Below are 20,274 nucleotides of genomic sequence, written 5' to 3'. Positions count from 1 at the left end.
GTCTATTATCTTTTCTATTATCATAATAAAACACCATAGCTAAGGCAACTTAAAAAGGAAAGCATTTAATTTGTCTTATAGTTTCAGAGGGCTGGAGTCCATGATGATAAAACAAAGGTATGGCCACAGTAAAAGCTAAACATTCACATCTTTATCTGCAAGTAGGAAGCAGAGAGAGGAGAGAGGGAGAGAGGGGGGGACTGAGAGAGAGATTGAGAGTGCCTCTCCCAGTGACATACCTTTTCCAGAAAAGCCACACCTCCTAACCCTTCCCAAACAGTTCCATCGGGTGGGGACAAAGTTTTTAAATATATAAGCCTATGGGGCCATCTCATCTAAACCATCATACCTAGTGATTGCTAAGATTGAAAAGAAAAACAAAAAGAAGGATGAAGAGGTTAAAGCACTGGAACAAACTCACAAATGTTGACCAGGCCTCGTTTTGTGCTTAATGTTGGACTCAATGCAAGTCTTGTATTCAAAGATGCAAAAGTCCAGGCTGTCTCACAGTATCAGAACTTCCCTTATAGAAACAGCATAGTGGAGTATGTACAGCCCATGTAAGCAAGAAACATCTCCCCCTTGCTCCATGGTGGAGACCAATAAATACAGGTATGGTCTGAAAATATCAGATGAAAAAACTCAGAAATAAGTTTTATGTTTTATGTTATACACAGTTTCAAGTAGCATAATGTGATCTCAAGCTTTTCCACATGGTCTCCCACTAAAGCCTTCTTTGTCTAAGTAGCCACACTTTATATACTACCTGCGTAGTGGTTCTTTAGACTCAGCGCAGTCATCAGATCTATTTTTTGTACTTGTATCCACATGACCCTTGTTTTGCTTTACTATGTCCCTAAACCATGAGAACAATGAGTGTTTCAGAGATGAGTTTAATGCATAAAACACAGAATAATAGATTTTGGGTGTAGCTGAGTTGGGAGAGTGCTTGCCTAGCATGCAAAAAACTCTGGGTTCAATTCATAGTACCACATTACAAAAAAAAAGCAAACAAAAGGTGTGATGTTGCATGCATGTATATATTACCAGCATTCAGGCAGTAGAAGTAGAAGAATAAAAAAGTTACAGCCATCTTTGGCTACTTAGGTAGTTCAAGGCAAGACTGTGCTGCAATGAGATCTTCTCTCAGAAAAGAAAATTAAACATATAAAGACAAACTAAGTACCATGTTACAATGTTACAAAGCATTTAAGAAAAGATAAGATGTTTGTGTGTAATATCTTTACATAATAAGGGCAAGTTCTCTAGAAAAACAAAGCCAATAGATATGTTTTTACTTGTATCTACCTCAGCCTTTTCTTACAGAGAATCAGCCTCTGTGATTACAGAAGCTCTGAAGACCCAGATTCCACAAGTTGGAGAGACAGGGAGGCTGCTGAGGAATTTCAGCCCAAATCCCAAGGCTCAGTACCAAGGAAGATGATTGCATAACCCTCGGTCTGCAAGCAGGAGAAGGGTGCACCAGTCTAAGCAAGCAGAAAAAGAGAGGCAAAATTTTCCTGCCTCTCTGCCTTTTGTTCTGTCCATGCCCTCAGTGGATTAGAAGATGGTACTCATATAGGAGAGGAACATCCACTGATGAGGTCCACTGACTCAGATGATGAGGTCGTCCGGAAACATTCACATATCCACAAGTAATACTTAGTTAAATACCTGGGAACCCTGTGACCCAATCATGAAATCATTAAATTGCTGTTAACACCTTTTGTCTAATCCATCATCTGCAGCCAGTATCCTTCCTTTCAATATATTTGTAAATAAAAGTTTAAGTATATTAAGAGTCGAAAAGAAGTAGAGAAAAATCTGAACCCACACCTTCCTTACTCAAGGACTCAGTCTTCTGCTTATTAGTGCTCTTGCTCAGTGCCCCCCACCACACACACACTTTTTCTGTCAATTGAAAGCTACTTTTTAATTTTTTTGCTATACTACAAAATAGTGGGTTTTGTTGTAACATTTTAACATAGATAGATAGATAGATGATAGATAGATAGATAGATAGATAGATAGATAGATAGATAGATAGATGATAGATAGATAGATAGATAGATAGATAGATAGATAGATAGATAGAATCAGCCCAGAACACCCCAAGACCAAGTTCTCAACACAAAGGAAATTTGTTCCATTCCAGAGAAACAAGAGGGAGGGAACAAGAGACAAAGACAGGAAATAAGGACGAGTACAGAAGGGAACAAAGGAGAAGGGGAAGAAGTATTTTTTTGGAGGTGGGGGTGGACCAGAAGACTGCATCGAGATAGAGAGGAAACAGATGTAGCCCCTATGAAAGTGGCAGTTTATAAAGGTAAAAGGGGAAACGGCTTATGAGGGCGAGATGTTTAATTTTAATTGTGCATGTTAACTAGGTGAGGCAAAGTGGTTTACGATTGCTGATCTTCAATATTTCAACAGCTGAACCTTGGCAGTCAGCCTCAGGAAGAAGTGGCCACATAAGGGAATATACTAGGTGGGTGTGCTTTAGCATGTCACAGGGAATGAGAGAGAAGGGCAAGGACTTCCAGAGCCATGTTTGGGCTGGCTAGAGTCCTTTCATATGTCAATGTGCTTTGCTCATATCACCTACCCATTACCCTCTCTTATCCTTTATCAAATCTGTCCAAAGGCATACATACTCTTTTTTCTAAATGCAAATATAGATTCTGCATTTTAGAAAAAGCAGTGGTATTTTCCAAAGTTTAGCTTATTTCATTTATTATGTTAATCTTCAGCTTCACGCATTTTTCTTAAAGTGACATAATTTCATTCTTCACTGTAGCAGATTAATACTCGTGTGTGTGTCTTATTTTCATTTCCCTTTCATCTGCTGATGAGCATCTGGGCTCTTGCCCATTATTTTAGTCTCTATCAGACATGTCTGTCTTCCTGAGCATGGCTCATGGTAGCCCTGGCTTGGCTTCACTGCGTTGTATGGTCTCTACCTGCCCTTCCTGTGTTCTGTGACCACTGATTCCTCCTTCTCCCACAGAGTCTGTTCTCAGTAGGCCATCATAACTTGGAAGTCTCCACCAGATTTATTTTGTGACTTGCACGCATGTGGTGTGTCTTTGTGTGAGTCCTTCAAAAACACAAAACCAAAAGGAAGAAAGAATTGGGGAATTGGCTTACAAGCATTATGATGGCTGAGAATGACAATAGACTACTTGTAACCTTGTCTACCTGGGATGCTGATGGCATGACTCAGGTCAAGTTTGATGTCCTTAGCACAAATAAGCTGATACGGTAGCTCTCAGAGACCAGTGATCCAAGAACATAGGTTCCCTGGTGAAAGTCCTAGCATCTCAAGGTCAAGGAGTCTGGAGTTCTGAAGGTGAAGAGAAAGAAAAGGAAACTGTATCACAAAACCAGAAGAGGGGTGGTTCCCTTTGTTATTCACCTAGGCCCAGCGCTCACTGGATGGTATCATCCATATTGAGGGTGTCTCTTAACCACCCAGTCTGCCAGCTCATATGCCACTCTCCTCTAGAAACATACTGGAAATAAACACTTGCATATCTCCAGGTAATCCTTCATATTATCGTGTTATCATCTAAAATATATCATCACTATATCCATCATTGCAGCACTCCTGACCTGTACTACAGATCTGCAAGGGAGTTTAAATTAGTCCCAGTTGCAGATGAATGACATTTGACATGTTGGTGCAGATGAGGGTGAATTGTGTCTAGTTTGTAGGCCAACTCACTCCTGCTTTTCTGCCATGAATCTTAATTCTGAAGGTGACAAGGAGAAAAGACTTGTGAAAATATTGCCCTTCTCTTTCAAATGCCAGCAAGTAGATAACAGGGAGTTTAAACTCTTTTACAGAAAAAAAAGATGACAAGCTATTTGGCCCTCAGACAATGAAAGGAGGGCTGTGTTTCTATATTCTGAAGCCCATGTTGATGGGGCTTTTATAACTGATTGACTGTAGACATACCGCATGTGAAGATTATTGAGAATGTCACCACCGTAATTTCCATCCTCAAACCAAAGGCCAGCTATTGAATACTAACTATCCCAGGGTCTGCGTCACTTGGGAAGAATAATAAGTCATGTTCCCTGCCAGCCTAGATATCCACTTTTCATTACTGCCAGGGGCAGGCATGAAAATAAATAATTATAGGAATGTGCAAGATTTTCTCTAATGAAGTAAACCACAAATCTATGGAACACTAAGAAAGGGCCAGTATCCATCTCCCCTGTTGCTTAGGAAGGCTTACAATAATAATCAGAAAACCCAATTTGCAGTGGCTTAAAATGAAGAGTTTGAGTTTTTCCCTTTATAGGGCATGCGGTTGTAGACACTGTTCAAAGGTCAGTCTTGCGTTGACCTGTCCATCATGGTTCCGTGATAACTACCATAGTCCAAGTTATTATATTTGTGAATCTGACAGAAAGGTGGGTAGAGTGGGAAGATAGCACCACTTTAATCATAACCTTTAGGGGAAGAGATGCTTCTACTTATAACATTGTTGGGGAATGGTGGGTCGTATAGACATGCACTGCTGCAAGACTGTCTGGGATCGTTCATGGTATCTTGAATCGTAAGAAGCTCATGATCTTGTCACAGCATTTAGAGCATTGCATTCCATAAAGAACAGAGAATGGAGTAGAGAGGGAGTCATGCTATGTGGCAACCCTCTGCCAGGAATGCTCATATAAAGTCTTACAGAAGAGGTGCATCTAGGTTAATGCTTGAAAAATAACAGACAGGCAGATAATACAGAAAAAGTAGGATATTCTTGGGAGGGACAATTATTTGAAAAGTCACAAAGTCATGAAAATAAGGTGAAAAAAACACCAGGAATGTTTATTAGTTGAAGACCAGGTGAGAATTTTAAGTGTCAGCCAGTGGCAACAAGCTTAACTGACTGGTAAGGAGCATAGCTGTTACTCCGTGAGCCACACAAAAGCTCTAGGAGTCTTCATTCAGACACCCATTTTCCAGCACTGCTTGTCTCTGTAGCTTGAAGCTAATGTTATTCTTCATCTGCTGTCTGCACACAGTCTCCGATTTCCCAGCGCTTGTGCACCAGGAATGAACTTATGAGCCCTCTTATGTATAAGTACTTTAGAGGCCAAAATGTGGGCTTGATTCTTCCCATAGACTCACCCTCACACTGAGGTCTTTTTCTACCTTTGAACTTCTTTTTTTGTACCCTTGATGGTTGTGGAGTTCTCATCTCCCCTTTGATCACCTTAACTTCTCTCTTCCCAAATGCTGTTGAAGTTTTCTGGATGGTAATTAGTTGCAACCAGTTCTCCAGGATCACTAGAGTCTGACTACAAATCTGCACACATCCTCAGCCTTTATAAAAGTTTCAGATCCAGTGATATCACATTCCCAAACCCCCATGCTGACAGCCTCGGCAGCCTAAATGATAATCCCCTTCTCCCTTTCTAATGAATGCTGCACAGAAGACTCACCTAGTAAGTGTATCCAGAAGTCCTCAGTTACCTGTCAGTTCAGGTCTATCGCAAGGTAGGAAAGTTTCACCTCTAGTCCCCCAATCTTCTGTAAATATTATGTTCACTTCTAGGAAGAGAATCATTTCATAGTTTCAGGTAAAGGAGAATAATGAATAGGCATTTCTTTTTCTAGTTTCTCTCTCTACTTGAATTCCAATCTTATCTATCCTGATTTCTGACCAGATAGGGAAGAACAATTATCTAAATTTCTATACCTGAATGGGGTCTATGTTAGTTACTTTGCTCGTTACTGTGACAAAAATATCTAACAAGTTACTTGAAGGAGGGATTTACTTTGGTATGGCAAACAAGGCATGGTGGCAGGAGTGAATTGAGGTTGGCCACTCACGTTCTCCATTTTGTTCAGTCCTGGACTCCGACCTCATGGAGTGATGCTGCCCACCTTTAGGGTGGGTCTTCCCACTTCAGTTTATTCTCACTGATATGTACAGAGAAACTTTTCTCCTATATTGATTCTAGACCCTCACAGAGCATAATGAGAATGTCAGTTGTCTTTTCCAGGTATGGTAAGAACAAATGAGTTCTGACATGTAAAGTGTTCAGAGCAGTGTTTGGCATACAGCAAGTATCAAACCATTGTTTGTGAAGAGCAAACTATTATAATCACCACCATTATCAATATTATTCTTATGACTGCAGTGCTAATGGGCCTCAGAAATGAGAATGAGTTATGACAGATTCTTATCACAGACCCTGCAGATCTAAACAACTTTGTTCGCCAGCTTCACACAAAAATGTATTTGGGGCACATTCTTCAGTGTCAGTCTCAGGTGCTGCTGCCTTGAATCCAGCAGTGATTGCTGGTTCTGTCCTTCAAGAGGCCAAGAAATGGCATTCCTCACCAAGCAGAGAGCAATGAGTCAGTGTTTCAGAATCATGAATGTGGCTTAGTACAGGAATACAATCTGTTTTTTACACCCCACCCCCTGCTGTGTGACACTGGGCAGCTTACTGTGTCACTCTGGACCCTAGTTTCTTGTAAAAGAGGCTCTGCTAGGGGAGGGATCGTGACTAGTTACCCCTCTCTGACTCTTGTTTATAGGAGTTTAGAGAGTCAATTGTCCTATTTGTTTAATGCTAATATAACAGTGTACCTGAGACTGGGGACTTTATTGGAGATCCATTTCCTACTATGCAAATACCTTGATAGCCCAGGGCAGAGGCAGAAATGTATTAGGGGGGAAAGAGGGAGGAAGGAGCAAACTCCTTTTATCAGATGCTCACCCCCTCCAAAAAGGCATTTGCTCTCCTATTTAAATTCCCTCTTAGAGAGCTTAAGCTGTTAATGCATAAATTTGGGGAAATGCTTTCAAATTACAGCACCATCAAATGCAGACCTCTTGGTGAACCCTTAAGAGACATCTCCTGTTCAGGGACACATGGTACCCTCTTCCCCTTCTTACTCCATGCTGAGGTTTGGTCTTGCTTGACTTCTTCTGCAGACACTGGGAATGTGACCAGTTATGGGGACTACCATCATGGAGCAGCCTCCTTGGAGCCAGCCCTTCCCTGGTTCTGCTGTCTTTTAGCTTATTAATTCATCCCATGCCCATCTTCCCTATCTGCTTCAGCCCCACTGTTGATATCTGCTAATACCTTCGCCCATTAGTAACTCCATCTTCATAGGAACTCTACAGCCATTTCTGACTTTGCTGGGCTCCACATCCAGCTCAGAGAAAGTACAGTGGTTAGTCAAGTAGCCTCTGAGGTGGGTCTTTGTGAGACCATGGGAAAACAAAATCCTCTGGAGCCTCCCTTCCCTTCCAAGACAGAGTACTATTCACAGTGATGCCCGATGGATTTTCTTCATTAAAATTTAATTCAAATTATTCATTGTTAATAGTCATGATATAATAGTAAGAACTACTTGTAAGAATAAGTACCAATAAATATTAATAATGAGGTACTTAGAATAATTTTGGTGTTTATTATACTCTAAATATTCACTTACTTTTCTCAATTTTCCTCTTTCATATTTTCTCTTTACAATCAAGTCAAAAAATGTGTACCCAATGCCTCATTTTCTCACCAGGGCATCATAACAGTGTCCCCAGCTTTGATTTGAGACACATGCTGGAACTTTACCCAGCTTCATGGCAATACACAGATTAATGGAGATGGATTAATTTGAGTTAAGAGTTAACCAGAAATACACTTAAGCTTTTGGCCAAACAGTATTGCAAATAATATGGTTTCTGTGTGTTTATTGCGGGACCGGGTGGGACAGAAACCTCCTACTACAAAACTGGATCTTCTATGCCCCACACTATGCTTCAGCGTGATCTTCCTCACATGTCTCACTTTAGCTCATGTCTCCTGGGAACCATGTTTCTCTCCTCTGAGCTCCAAAACAGGCATCTTCTATCATGCTTCTATAGAGTATTTCAGAGCTATCTCCAGTGCTTTTTCCTGCACTGTGCCTTCTACCTACCTATTGGGGGGCTATGCATAGTCTATGGACAGCTCCCAGGGTCATGTTCCTTAGGACATCTACAGATGCTAAGGGAACCAACATCTTTGTGAGTGCTTACCCAATGCCAGATTTGCATGCTAATGTGTTTACTTTTCATGGTAGTTCTATGAGGTTGTCACTCAATCTTGGCTGAAGACTGAGATCTCAACAATTATTTAAACAGGGAATTCAATGTTTAGAACTAGTAACCAGACATAAAGTATAGACTTGGCCCCGAAATGAAACATAAATCAGAAATTGTAGGGGGCAATTAACAGTGTGGTGCTTAAAGAACAGAGAGAGAAAAGATATGGAGAGAATTCAAACTCACACCCTTGAGGTCAGCAATGTCAGGCAGCTGTTCTGGACAGAGAAGCAGGGACCATGGAAATACCATTGGTGGTGGAAGAGCTACATGATGTTCTCAGTACCAGGAACCTCGAGGGAAGAGCTATGCCTTCCCCTCCTCAGGTATCAAGTGTCCTGAACTGTCTGCATCACCCAACAGTTTTTGGTTGAAGAGTCCCAGTCTCTACACACAGGAACCGTGTATGCTACTGTGACACAGAAAATTAGGGAACTTTCCCATGATTAAACAACAGCTTAGAACAGAGGCAAGATTTGATCCTTCACCAGCACTGGTTCCCTACTATTCCTCTCAACATTTAGAACCAATAGGTGAGTGAATGACCTGCAGACCTACAGATCACAGCTCTTCTAGTCCAAAGCCATAGAGAGCTGTGTTGTGTGGCCCTCTCAATCTGACAGCCTCTTTGCTGCCCTTCAGGTCATCCACTGGAACTCCCCCAAGAAGCTCCGTGTGAAGAACAAACATGTGGAATTCTTCCGTAACCTCTACCTGACCTTTCTTGAGTATGATGGCAACCTCCTGCGGAGGGAGCTCTTTGGCTGCCCCAGTGAAACTGCTGTCAACAGTGAAAATGTGAGTGTTCAACAGATAGTGGGAGAGATTGGCCGCATTCTCCATTGTCTGTTTTGGGTCCTTGTTGGGATTTGGATCAGCTCAGGACTATACACTGAGGACCAAGACCCCTTGCCTGCCATAGAATCAATCCATGGCTCAATGGAACAATGGTCAGATCATCTGGTCACTTCCTGTGGATCAATTTGGACTTGATAGGAGACATTAGCTCAGTTGAATGGGTCAGAATGAGTTTTCAGGCAGATCAAGCTATCAGATTTTCATTGTCTGCTTCATGGCCAGGAAATTCCCAAGCTTGTGGTGGTGAAGGCACAGAATTCATTGACTGGGGCCTAGGGTGACACAGAGGAAGACATCAACAGGTACTGGTTTCTTTCCAGTTGGTTTGGGCAAGGAAAGAGTTGAGTGAAGAGTTACAGGAATAGCTGAAGATATTGGGTACTTTTGTTGTTGTTGTTGTTGTTAATGTTATTTCCTATTCTTTCATATGTAGTAACTCATTTTTCTTTGTTTAGTTCTTCTTTTACTATTGAAAAAGTTCAAGTAGAGAAATTAAACAAATTGCCCATGGTAACAGCAAGCAATGATGCCAGCTGTGACTAACACTAAACTCTTAAGGATATAGAAAAAGAGCATGGTAGCCAAAGGCAACAGAAACATAGAATCAAGATGAATTGAGTTTAACTCTAACCATTACCTTTGTTAACACAAAAAACACAGGTCTCATCTTAAAGAGAAAAAAAGTTTCTTGAGCCAATTTTAGTTCCATAGCCTAGGAACACAAATTTGAGTCACCCCAAATTCCGTGTTCCAATGTGGAAGCAGTTTTATGACGTTTTATAAATTCACAAGACAAAAATAATCATAAATCAAGACAAGTTTAAAATACATCAGTGGGTACATCAGGGAAGCAGGTACAGCAAGATGGGGGAAGCTTTTCTATAGGAAGATGCTCTCTTATCTTTTGGGATAGAGGAAGCTAATGGACTGCTAAATTAATAGATTGTAAAAGGTTTTAATCTATTAGTCACAAGATGTTAGTTCACAGAGGTAGACAAGGAATGGCTGTCCTGGAGAGTTAGAACTAGCCCAAGGTAATTAGCCTCAAAGGCATGTAACATTCCAGGCTCTCCAGAGTCCTAACACTCTCCTCACTCAATCGGTCTGCAAGTACAGCTTCTTTTCTGGAATATTTGTTCAGACTTCTCATTTCTACCTATGTGATCTCAAACAAGATACCCTGTGTCTCTGTATCTCTAATACTTCCGTTGCAAAATGGGTAAGAAATTACATATATGCTCAGCATCTGCTGTGTATTAGATTCTAACAAAATACACGGTACTTTTTCTTGCTTTCCCAAGGTCCTCAGTATCAGACACAGAAGAAATTGTTTCAGTCATTCAGTATAGAAACACGTACAGAGGGTGCTCTTCTCATTCTGAGCACTGTTGACAGATGAAAGGGGGACTGAGAATATGGCTCGTGGTAAAGTATAGTGACTGCACCAGGAAAGGATGCCATTCACGCACTCACACGGCAGCTCGTCGTCATCTATAACTCCAATTTCAAGGGATCTGATGCCCCCTTATGGCTTCTATGCCAATATAGGCATGTGGCATACATACATATATGCAGGCAAATACTTAAAAACTTAAAATGAAAATAAGTGAATGAATCTGTGAAGACAGACAGTGGAAGGGAAGAAGGAAGGGACAGTAGTGCCTCCCTCAGAGTTTGTGTCTCATAGCAGGAAAACACAGCGAGCTCATTGATAACCAACCACCCAACCACCCAAGCTGTGAGGAAAATTTATTAGCTAATAACCAGTGATACGTAGCAATGCCTAGTGAAAAGCCAGGCAGATTCTTTCTTTGGGGAGCAGCAAATGGGAGATGAGGAGGTAAAATTGACACTGAAACCTAACTGACAAGAAACTCGGCTGTAGTCAAATAAGGGAGATACAGATACATTCCAGGCAGATGATGTATCTGGTGCCACAGACACGGGACTGGTTTGGAGAACAGGGTAGGGACCAGTGGGTAGGACAGAGAAGAAGACATAGCAGCTAATGACCAGATAGATGGACATGTGAGCTGACAAAGGTTTTTTTAAAAAAAAAATAATAATAATAAATTAAGTAAGAGTAACTCAAACTAGAATTTTCCTCTGAGACTGGCAAGGCTTTTATAGCTGCCTTAGGTGTCCTGAGAAGTCTTTTAGACTCCCTGTGGAAGGTAGGAAGACCTTCCTGACCTTTTATGGAGTAAGTGATCACATGCTAATACCACCTTCTGAACCCCAGTGAACTTGCTACTTACTCATGCTTTTCCCTGTATCCTCCTAGACTCCTCAGTATCTACAGTTCTCTGCTGGCAACAGAGAAGGGAAGTCAGAAAGCACTCGAATCTCTTGGGCTCTGAGAAGCACTGTTTCTATTCACCCCATTTTCCTCATCTTTTCTCTTTGCTCAAATCAGAGTTTATTCTCAGCAATGATGGTTGAGTGCCTGCTTGGAGTTTTGTCCCAAATGCCCAGTGTAAACTCTGTTCTCCATCATTTCCCCTCTGTGACTGTCTACCCATCACCTGCACCCCTGTGTTCTCAGGGTTAAGCTATATGCAAGCTGCCACTTAACAACCCCTGGTGAAGCAGAGAATCCAGGCTTTCCAGGTCTAAGCACTCAGCACCCCAGTCTCTCCCAAGTACCATGTACCAGCTGCACTTCCCCATTGGTCCTCTATCTGTGTGCTTTCCCACCACCTAGAATACCTTGTCTCTGCCTGGCATGTTTAAATGTTCTCATTTAACGGTGGCCCAGAGTAACCCCTTAAGTAAAATTCTGTGATCTATCTTATTTTCTTTCCATCATAGCATGTGTTACTATATGCAATTACATAGACTGTTTCTTTCCTGTTTTGTTTTCATCCTCAAATATAAAGCTTCTAGGTTGGAGACTTTGAACTGTTCTCCTCTCAAATCCACTCCTATAACAGAACTAGGCACATGAAAGATACAGAATGAATGTAGTAAAGAATTAGCAAGAATAAAGCATCAGGTAAAAGATAAGGCAGGCAAGTGAAGAGGCAGAAGCAGAGGCAGAAAGCAGTATGATGGTGGCTTCTGTTTGACAGTAGCACAAAGGCTTTGGCTGGGTTGGGAGTTTGGGCTAAAGCCTGTTGATTTTATAGGCATTCTCACATTTGCATTGGAGAGAAGTCAATGCAGAGAACAGAATAAAAAAGAAAAGACTGACACAGCAAAGTCACTCAGAGACTGTGTTCCAGTCCAGGTAAAGAAGTGATAATGGTATTGAACTTCATCGGGAGCAGCAGGAATGGAGAGCTCAGTTGAAATGATTTGTAGATTGTAAGGACAGGTAAGAAAGCACCCACGAAGGCAGCAGGTCCTTGTAACCTGTCTAACTAACTCTAAAGCCCCAAAGCAGAATGGTGATATCCCAGTACAGCTGCAGGTTTAGACATGACATGACAATGATAAAAGCCCCTCTTGTTTCTCGTAGTATTTCTTACTTTGCAAACCCTATAAGGTATTTGTTACTGGTTGCATTTTTAGAGAAGGAAATGGAGGCTTAGAGAGTTAAAATCACAGAACAGGGTGGCGGCAGACCAAGAGCTGATATCAAGCTCTCATTTGTATCAGTCACTATTCCTTCAACTGTTAAAAGTGTCCCCCAATCACCACTCTTCCTTAGCATGACCCCTCTTCCATTTATTCATAGCACTTGTACTGATTGATATAGTCATGACATCTGTGTGTATGTCTATCTGTGTGTCTGTGTGTATTTGTGTAGTGTGTCCTCCACTGTTGCTTCCAATTTATCTTTTTTTAAAAAATATTTATTTATTTATTATGTATACAGTATTCTGTCTGTATGCCTGAAGACCAGAAGAGGGCACCAGACCTCTTTACAGATGGTTGTGAGCCACCATGTGGATGCTGGGAATTGAACTCAGGACCTTTGGAAGAGCAGGCAATGCTCTTAACCACTGAGCCATCTCTCCAGCCCTCCAATTTATCTTTTGAGACAGGCTGTCATTGAGCCTGGTGCTCACCAATTGGCATCAGTGCCTGGCCCGTACTTCAGGGATCCACCTGCCTCCACCTTCTTATACTAGAGTTAAAGACGTATGTAATCATGCCTGACCCTTTTTATGTAGAACTGAAGATTTGAATTTAGGTCCTCAGTCTTACATTGTGTGGGAAGAAATAATTTTAGGATACACAAAGAGAACACAAAGCAAAATAAATTTGGCAAGGCATTTTCTTTTGGCAATATGAGAGGTGCATCATGATCAAAACCAGGCTAACAAGCACACCAAAGCAGGAAGTTCACCAAGTTTTAGTTGTAACAAAGGTAGTGTCTGGGTCTCATCCCATTAGTGGCTGCTCAGTCTTACAGTCTGACTCAGTTGTCTAATTGATGGGAAAGGGCATGAGAGAGTCAAATACCAAGAATATCTTTATGTTGGGCAAACAAAGACAAGATAGAGCAAGATTATGGAGTACTGAGCCTTGGAGGATGAGCTCCCTTCAGTAGAAAAAAGTTGCTACTTTCTCAAAGTAGCAAGCACATTCCCCACTCCATTTTCCCAGCCTCAATTCATGATGTCAGCTTTCCTCTTTCTCTATCAGAATATTTGCACACACGAACAGACTGCCTGCCATCCGTTTCTTAATTATTCTTATTAACTGTAAGAACTGTAACAGTTGTTTGCCTAAAACGTACATTTGCTAGATGAAGAAATCTAGCCCTGGACAAGCCCTGTGACTCTGAGTGTAGTCCAGTTTTCTATTTTCTCACCTGTAAAACAGTCATCCAGTTTAATCCATGAAGGCCATGTTTAGAAGGTTAAAAGTTAAGGTGTCCAGTGTACCAACCACTCTGGGAAAGTTCTTATGTGTGTTAGGAAGGAAATGCTTATGTGAGACACCTTTCCTTCCAACCTCTCTGAGGTCTCACGTCTCATCATCTCTGAAATGAAGAAGGCTTACAAGTTCAGGTCCCTTATGCCATGAAGGTGATAGACTGGCCATCTCTGAAGCTGTGTTCCCTGATACTAAGCTTACTAGGAGGAAGAGACAGTAGCATCACCATAGCTCACTTAAAAGTTAAAACTAAGACACATACAAAAAATTCTATAAAAAACTTTATTACATCATTCTGTTGAGTACTGCCAAGGAGTGTGAAAGCATCTGTACCCCCAGAGAAACCTCAGAGGGAAATCAGAATGTATTACTGTACTCATGGGTCAGCAGCATGCCACCAGCTTTTCAGCCACACAGCTACAACTAGCCCAACATGGACAGTTCTGGGGCCCTAGAGATGGGCTGAGCAAAGCCATCTGTGACCCTCTGTGAACATGTTAATCTCCAAATCCTTAAAAATCACAGTGTGGATAGGTAGATCAGGGGAGGAGATGAAAAGAAGAGGAGCCTAGGATCAGGCGATTCTGTGTGCAGATACCTAGATACAGGATTGACCTTTGTAGCTGGCTTTTTAGTTCTGGGTCAGCTCCACCTTGTACAGAGTCTACTTCCCCTGACACTCTGACTTCTGTGGTCATGCCCATATACCTATGTAATTCTCTATCTTCTTATAAGATTACCTCATGAAAAATATGTGGGATTTAACATGACTTGTATAAATTTTCTGTAGTTCCCTGTACAATGGAACCAAGGATGTGAACTTGATAGACTTCAAAAGATAAAATAAGTTCGGGTAGTACAATGGCCAGTACTGTCAACTTGACAAAATCAAGAGTCACTTGGGAGATAGATGGACCTTTCAACATGCCTGGGGAGATTATCTTGCTCTGATATAAGAAGACTCATCCTCTCTGGGTGGTGCTATTCCCACGACAGAGGATCCTGAACTGTGTGCTTCATGGATTCACTGCTTTCTTTTGACTATGTACATATGACCAGCTGCTTCAAGCTCCTGGTAATTTGACTTCCTCACCATGATAAATTGTAACTTGGAAGTGTAAACTAAAGTCAATCTTTTATCCCTTAAGTGGCTTTTTTTCAGAGCATTTTAGAATAAAACAGTAAAGAAACTAAGAGAGGCATTTTGGTAGCTTATAATAATGTGGCACCAGCAGCTGTCCCCCCAAATCAAGTTGTACTCATGATCACACTACTTTCAAGCTGGGAAGCAGAGTGACAGAATCCTTCCTAGCACCTAGGAGATTCTGGATTCCAATCCCAGCACCACAACCAAAATGAAATTGCTGGCTTGCTTTTTTGCATTTCCTTCTAGACTACATGATCCATTGAAATACAGAAACAAAGGCCTTAGGTTCATTTCTAGAGTAGAGATTGATATTAAATAAGAGACTGTTAATTGTGTATGATAGAGAAGCTAATACTAGTATCTGGGAAAGAGGAGGCCATGTCTTTCCTTTTCTATCTTCTCCAAGTCTAATCAGGGCCTGCAGATAGAACCCTTCTGAACCTTCACTGAACACACTTGAATGTGGCCTCTTCCATGAAAGACTGAAAGTGGTTTCCAGTTTGGTCTTCTGTGTCAAAATGTTCAGGGTACCTGAAACTTATTGACTAATACACACAGCAGATAATAGTGAGCTAGTGATATTTCTCTCCCTGTCTCTGTGGTCCAATAAAACTTGACTTCTTTTTAGAAGCCATAAGGAAGAAGAGCCTTGGATGAGATTTTAGGAGATGAGTATGGTGCCCCAAGCCATCTGAGAAAATCTCTGGGGCAACACCCCCCACTATGTGTGTGTGCGTGTGTTTGTGGGTATGTGTGTGTCCTTGTGTAGGCCAGTGATACACTCTGGATATCCTTCTCTGTTATTTTCCACCTTCATTTTTTGGAACAGAATCTCTCACTAGACCTGGAGTGGGAGGGAGCAACCTCTCTTGTCCCTCAGCACTGAGGTTACAGATGGACACCATCGTTTCTAGCTTTGATGTAGGACTCAGGCCCATGTGCTTGTGTGGTAAATAAATGCTTTACTCACTGAGCTATCCACTAAGTCCTCCTCATTTCCTCATCTTTAATCTGAGAGCATCAAGACATCTCCTTACCACCTCATACAAGTATCAAGAGAAAACAAATAGTGGATTCCATTTAAAGACAAAGTAATTTGGAAGCATAAGCAATATTCTTATTGTTAGCTTACCCATCAACATTTTATCTGTTGTTGTAAGGTATCCGAATGAAAGAATTCTCAAGTGGCCTCTGAGATTCTTTCTTTGTCCATTGAACTTTTTTAGGATTACTTTCTTGTTAGGCAGGGTGTGCCTTGTAAGGCAATAACAACTACTATAGCATGCTTCAGCATCCTGCACTGAAAAATCCAAGTGAGTTTTCATAATTGGCATGTGACTCTTCTCCAGGTTCAGGAGCAAACCACTTCCTGTCTTGTCTCTGCCTTCCATGAAGCCCTGGATTTCTCTGGGGAACTCTTTGACTCTAGCTTTCAGCCAAGAAAAGAACATGATATTTGTGTCTAAGTGAGACTCAAAAGTGGTAGCCCTACAAGCCTATCTGCCCAAATGTCAGAAGCTGGAAATACAGCCCAGCTGTGTGCCCAGAAAAATCCAGTGTGGGGACTGGTGAGCAAATAATGTCCCTGCTACTTTAAATAATGTATGCACTATCTTCCACAGCTGTCTACTAGATCTAAGTCCATCTGCTCGCCACTTAAAAGCCAATACTCAGGAGATAGGAGTTGGTGGAGATGAAATCTAGTTATTTCAGGGCTGACCCTGGGAAAATAAAGGAAGATACCCCCTCAAAATTCTACCTGAGGAGCTTTCCAACACAGAAGGGCTTTTTATAGAGAGCAGATAGTCTTCATTCAGGGCATGTGTCTGTGTCCCTTGACCCTGACCTCCTAAAAGTAGTTACAAATATATTGCTTCCTCTAACTTATTTTGGGGTTTGTTGAGTGTGTGTGTGTGTGTGTGTGTGTGTGTGTGTGTGTGTGTGTGTGTGTATTATCTTAAACAAGATTACAGTATGTAAGTGTTAAAGCTCTCAGGGAAAAGCTTCGCCAATGCAAATGTTACAGCTCTGCTCTGGTGGCAGGGTCAGCGCATTCTCCAGTGCAAGTGTTAAGCTCTAAAGTGCATGTGTCGGGAGCTAAGTAATGCCACAAAGTCATACCACACAGCAAACTTTACACAAGAGATTATTGGGAGGGAAAAACCCAGGAGGCTGGCTGCTTCTCCTTGGATGAGAATCAGCAGAGAACTTAGCAGAAGACGGAGTATATATAGACTTTCTTGGGAAGATTGAAAGATTACATATATCCTTATCTTGGGGCAAGCTCAGGGATTGGTGGGATTTTCTGGCCTGATCTTGAAGCTTAGGGATTGGTGGTTTTACTTTTGGTTTTTTGTTTTTTGTTTTTTTCCTTAGTTTTTTACTTGGGTTCCAGCTAGGAGCAGTGTGTTCTTCCCTGGGCCCTAGTCTTGCATCATGTCAGGGTCAGGGTGTTCTTTCCTTGGCCCTTTTACCCTACACAGTATAATTATCATTTTCATTCTTATTCCCCTCCTACTCCTCCCTTTCCCCTGTCCTTCTCATTCTCAGTTTCACGACCTCTTCTGTAATTTTAATAGTTTATATGTGTGTTACATACACAACATTCTGAGCCCACATTTATTTTAGTGTTGCTCATGTGCATGTATTTAGAGATGGCCACATAGATATGCTGTCATTATGCAAATCTGTTTAGTCAACCATATTGTTGAGATTTCATTGTTGCATACTTGCTGCAGTTTAAGCACCATAACAATCCATATCTTTTGTATAAGATAATGCACAGAGTTAAAAAGTAAGGCTATTCTAGTATTAGTTGAAAGCACCAGATCTTCTGATGTGTGAACTTAAAGAAAGCATTTCTTAGCAGTTAACAGGTTCATTATTTAAGCCGGCTTTTACTTTTTCCCCCTTGCAACATTGTCTCACTATGTAGCCCAGGCTTGCCTCAAACTTGAAGTCCTCTCCCTTACCCATTGTACCGTCAAGCCCAAACCTTGATGTGACTTTTCCTTAGAATTTAGAATGCCGGAAAGAGGAAACCAAATTAATTCTGCTGAGGCAGCTACCAGAGGAACGTCACTGTTGCATAGCCACAGAACCATCTAACTGAATAATTAGAGCTAGGAAAAAACAAAAAACCTCTTTACATGATAGTGACATGGTGACAACAAAAGCTCAGCAAAAAGTCCTTAGGTTCAGTACCTGCTGCTGTGTTCACTGATCATACAACCTTGAATACTTGGCTGAACCTTCCAGATTGTAAAGCCTTCATCAAAAACGCAGGACTGAGGGGCACCCTAACATATGGGACTGGTTTGAGGATTAAATGGGAGAACCTGCTAGACCTACTCCAAGTAACCTACTGATTTTCCAAAGATGCTTTGTGAAGCCCGATCTCTTTGTTCTATTGTTGAAATGAATTTTCACATAGATCACACAGAAAATGAGGGTTGGTGTTATCTGGTTCTGGTTTTCACATATCTCCATAATGTCACTGTTTCTTCACCCTGCTGTAAACAGAGGTCCCTTTCTCCAGAGCTGGGAACACACTTCGGCTAAACCCTCAGGCATGTCCAGCCATCATTTCAGGCAGCTCCAAGCCAGTCTAGACCATTGTCTTTCAGGATAGAAAGGCAGAACAGAAGTGCAAACTGCTTAAAGGACCATTTTCTTGAGTCAAATTTTGCCTGTGCCTCAGTTGGTTGCCCAAAGAAACAATTTAGGAAATGTATTTTATCTTAGAAGAAATACATCTTTTGTTTCTTTTACTCACTTGGCGGGAGTCCTATTTTCTTCTGTGGCTAGAAAACAGGGTGCAGTAGCCTTCAGGCCTGTTAATGAAAACATTCCCTTCAGCCCAGTGTCTCTCTGGGGACATTGCCCAGTCACTGGGTGAAGAAAACACTGCATTGAAGCAACTGGTATTTTCCTCTTGAGACAACATCAGCCACACATACAGCAATAAGCCACCCAACATTAAAATTTGAAAAAGTAAGTAATGCAATCACATTCATTGTTTAAGTCCATGCAACACTTTTCACTTTACAAAGCACTCCTGCATGCATTAGCTCATTTGGGAAAATTGCAGAGAATTTGCTAACTACAGGAAGATATATAGAAGCAATAAAATTTATCTTTTAATCCATCACTCACAGAAAAATTTTTGTTAACCTTATAATGTTTTCCTCAACTGAGTTTTAGTGGATTTCCTTTGTTGTTTGTTTTTGTTGGGACCTTACTATATATACAATTTTCTCTTTTTTTAATGGCATGCTTTGTTAAGGCATATTATGTTTTCTGCCATTCCATTTGAAGCTCCTATCTTCTGTGGAAGAAGTAATTGTGTAGTGTGAAGTGTTCCTGGCTGGACGTTCGAAGGGAGAGGGCCTAGGTTTTCTCCTTTGAAAAAGAGATGTGTGCTAAGGGATTTAAAATGTGAGACAGTGCACCCCGAAACATTAACTTGGCACCCAATACCCAGCACCGAGCAGCTGTGTTAGGTGCATCCCATGGTGGTGGTAGTAAAGGTACTACGAACATGTAGCTGGCATCTGGGTACCCTGAAGTCTCACAGGCAGATCTATCTGTCTTAGCATATCTGTGTGGTATCCAGACAGTAACACCTCCTAGGTGACCATCACACTGATGGTTATATGTGAACTTGGGTTTGTATGAATCACACACCACTGATACCGTGAATTTCATAAGAGAGAACATAGGTGCTCTAGAACTGCATCCCAGCCCTCTCTGCTAGAGCAAGCTACACCTTTGTAGTTCTGGAGTCATTTTCCTTGATGGTCACTCCCTTTCTTAGCATGAAGTAATTGATACCAACAAAGGCTTATATAGCTTTTAAGGTGCTTGGGGTGTCCTGGGTTTAGGGGTTCTAATTTGAATGGGGTATAGCTCTTGCCTTTAGAATTCATTCTATGGGTGATTTAGAAAGTATTTCCTAGAGCCATTAACTTGATAAGTTCTTTTCCATTGGTCCATGTAAAGAGAAGTAAACCCCCCATACATTTCATTGTGTTGTCAGTAATAATCTTGCCACATAAATTAAGATACTTGGTTGAAAACTCATCAAAGGAAGATGTGAGTCTTGAAAGCTCACATGCAAACATCCATACATACTTTTCCCTTCCCTCCACAAAAGTAGAAATCATGTGCCTTTTTTAGTATATTAAAGCCACCAAGCAAAACCAAGGGGAGACAAAGCCAAACATATTCCTTCGAGGAATTTGCAAATGTTTCTTTTCTGAACTGGAAACTGTTCAGTTACGGTGTGGAAGAGAGAGAGAATGTCAGAGATAATCAAGGCACAGAGAAGACACC

General features: G+C 41.3%; 1 protein-coding gene across 7 annotated transcripts in view; it reads left to right on the top strand.

The window, feature by feature from the left end:
- Window positions 1-20,274, top strand: part of Large1 (LARGE xylosyl- and glucuronyltransferase 1) — a 464,139-nt gene that overhangs the window by 394,156 nt on the left and 49,709 nt on the right. For all 7 annotated transcript variants that reach the window (XM_075976475.1, XM_075976470.1, XM_075976476.1 and 4 more), the window contains one exon: window positions 8,751-8,906. In XM_075976475.1, the coding sequence (XP_075832590.1) occupies window positions 8,751-8,906 (156 nt within the window). The remainder of the gene's footprint in view (window positions 1-8,750; window positions 8,907-20,274) is intronic.

The sequence above is a fragment of the Microtus pennsylvanicus genome, chromosome 6, assembly GCF_037038515.1.
Source record: "Microtus pennsylvanicus isolate mMicPen1 chromosome 6, mMicPen1.hap1, whole genome shotgun sequence".
In the NCBI taxonomy this organism is placed as follows: domain Eukaryota; kingdom Metazoa; phylum Chordata; class Mammalia; order Rodentia; family Cricetidae; genus Microtus; species Microtus pennsylvanicus.
Note: the sequence above shows the minus strand (reverse complement) of the source record. Positions and strands in the feature narration are given on the sequence as shown.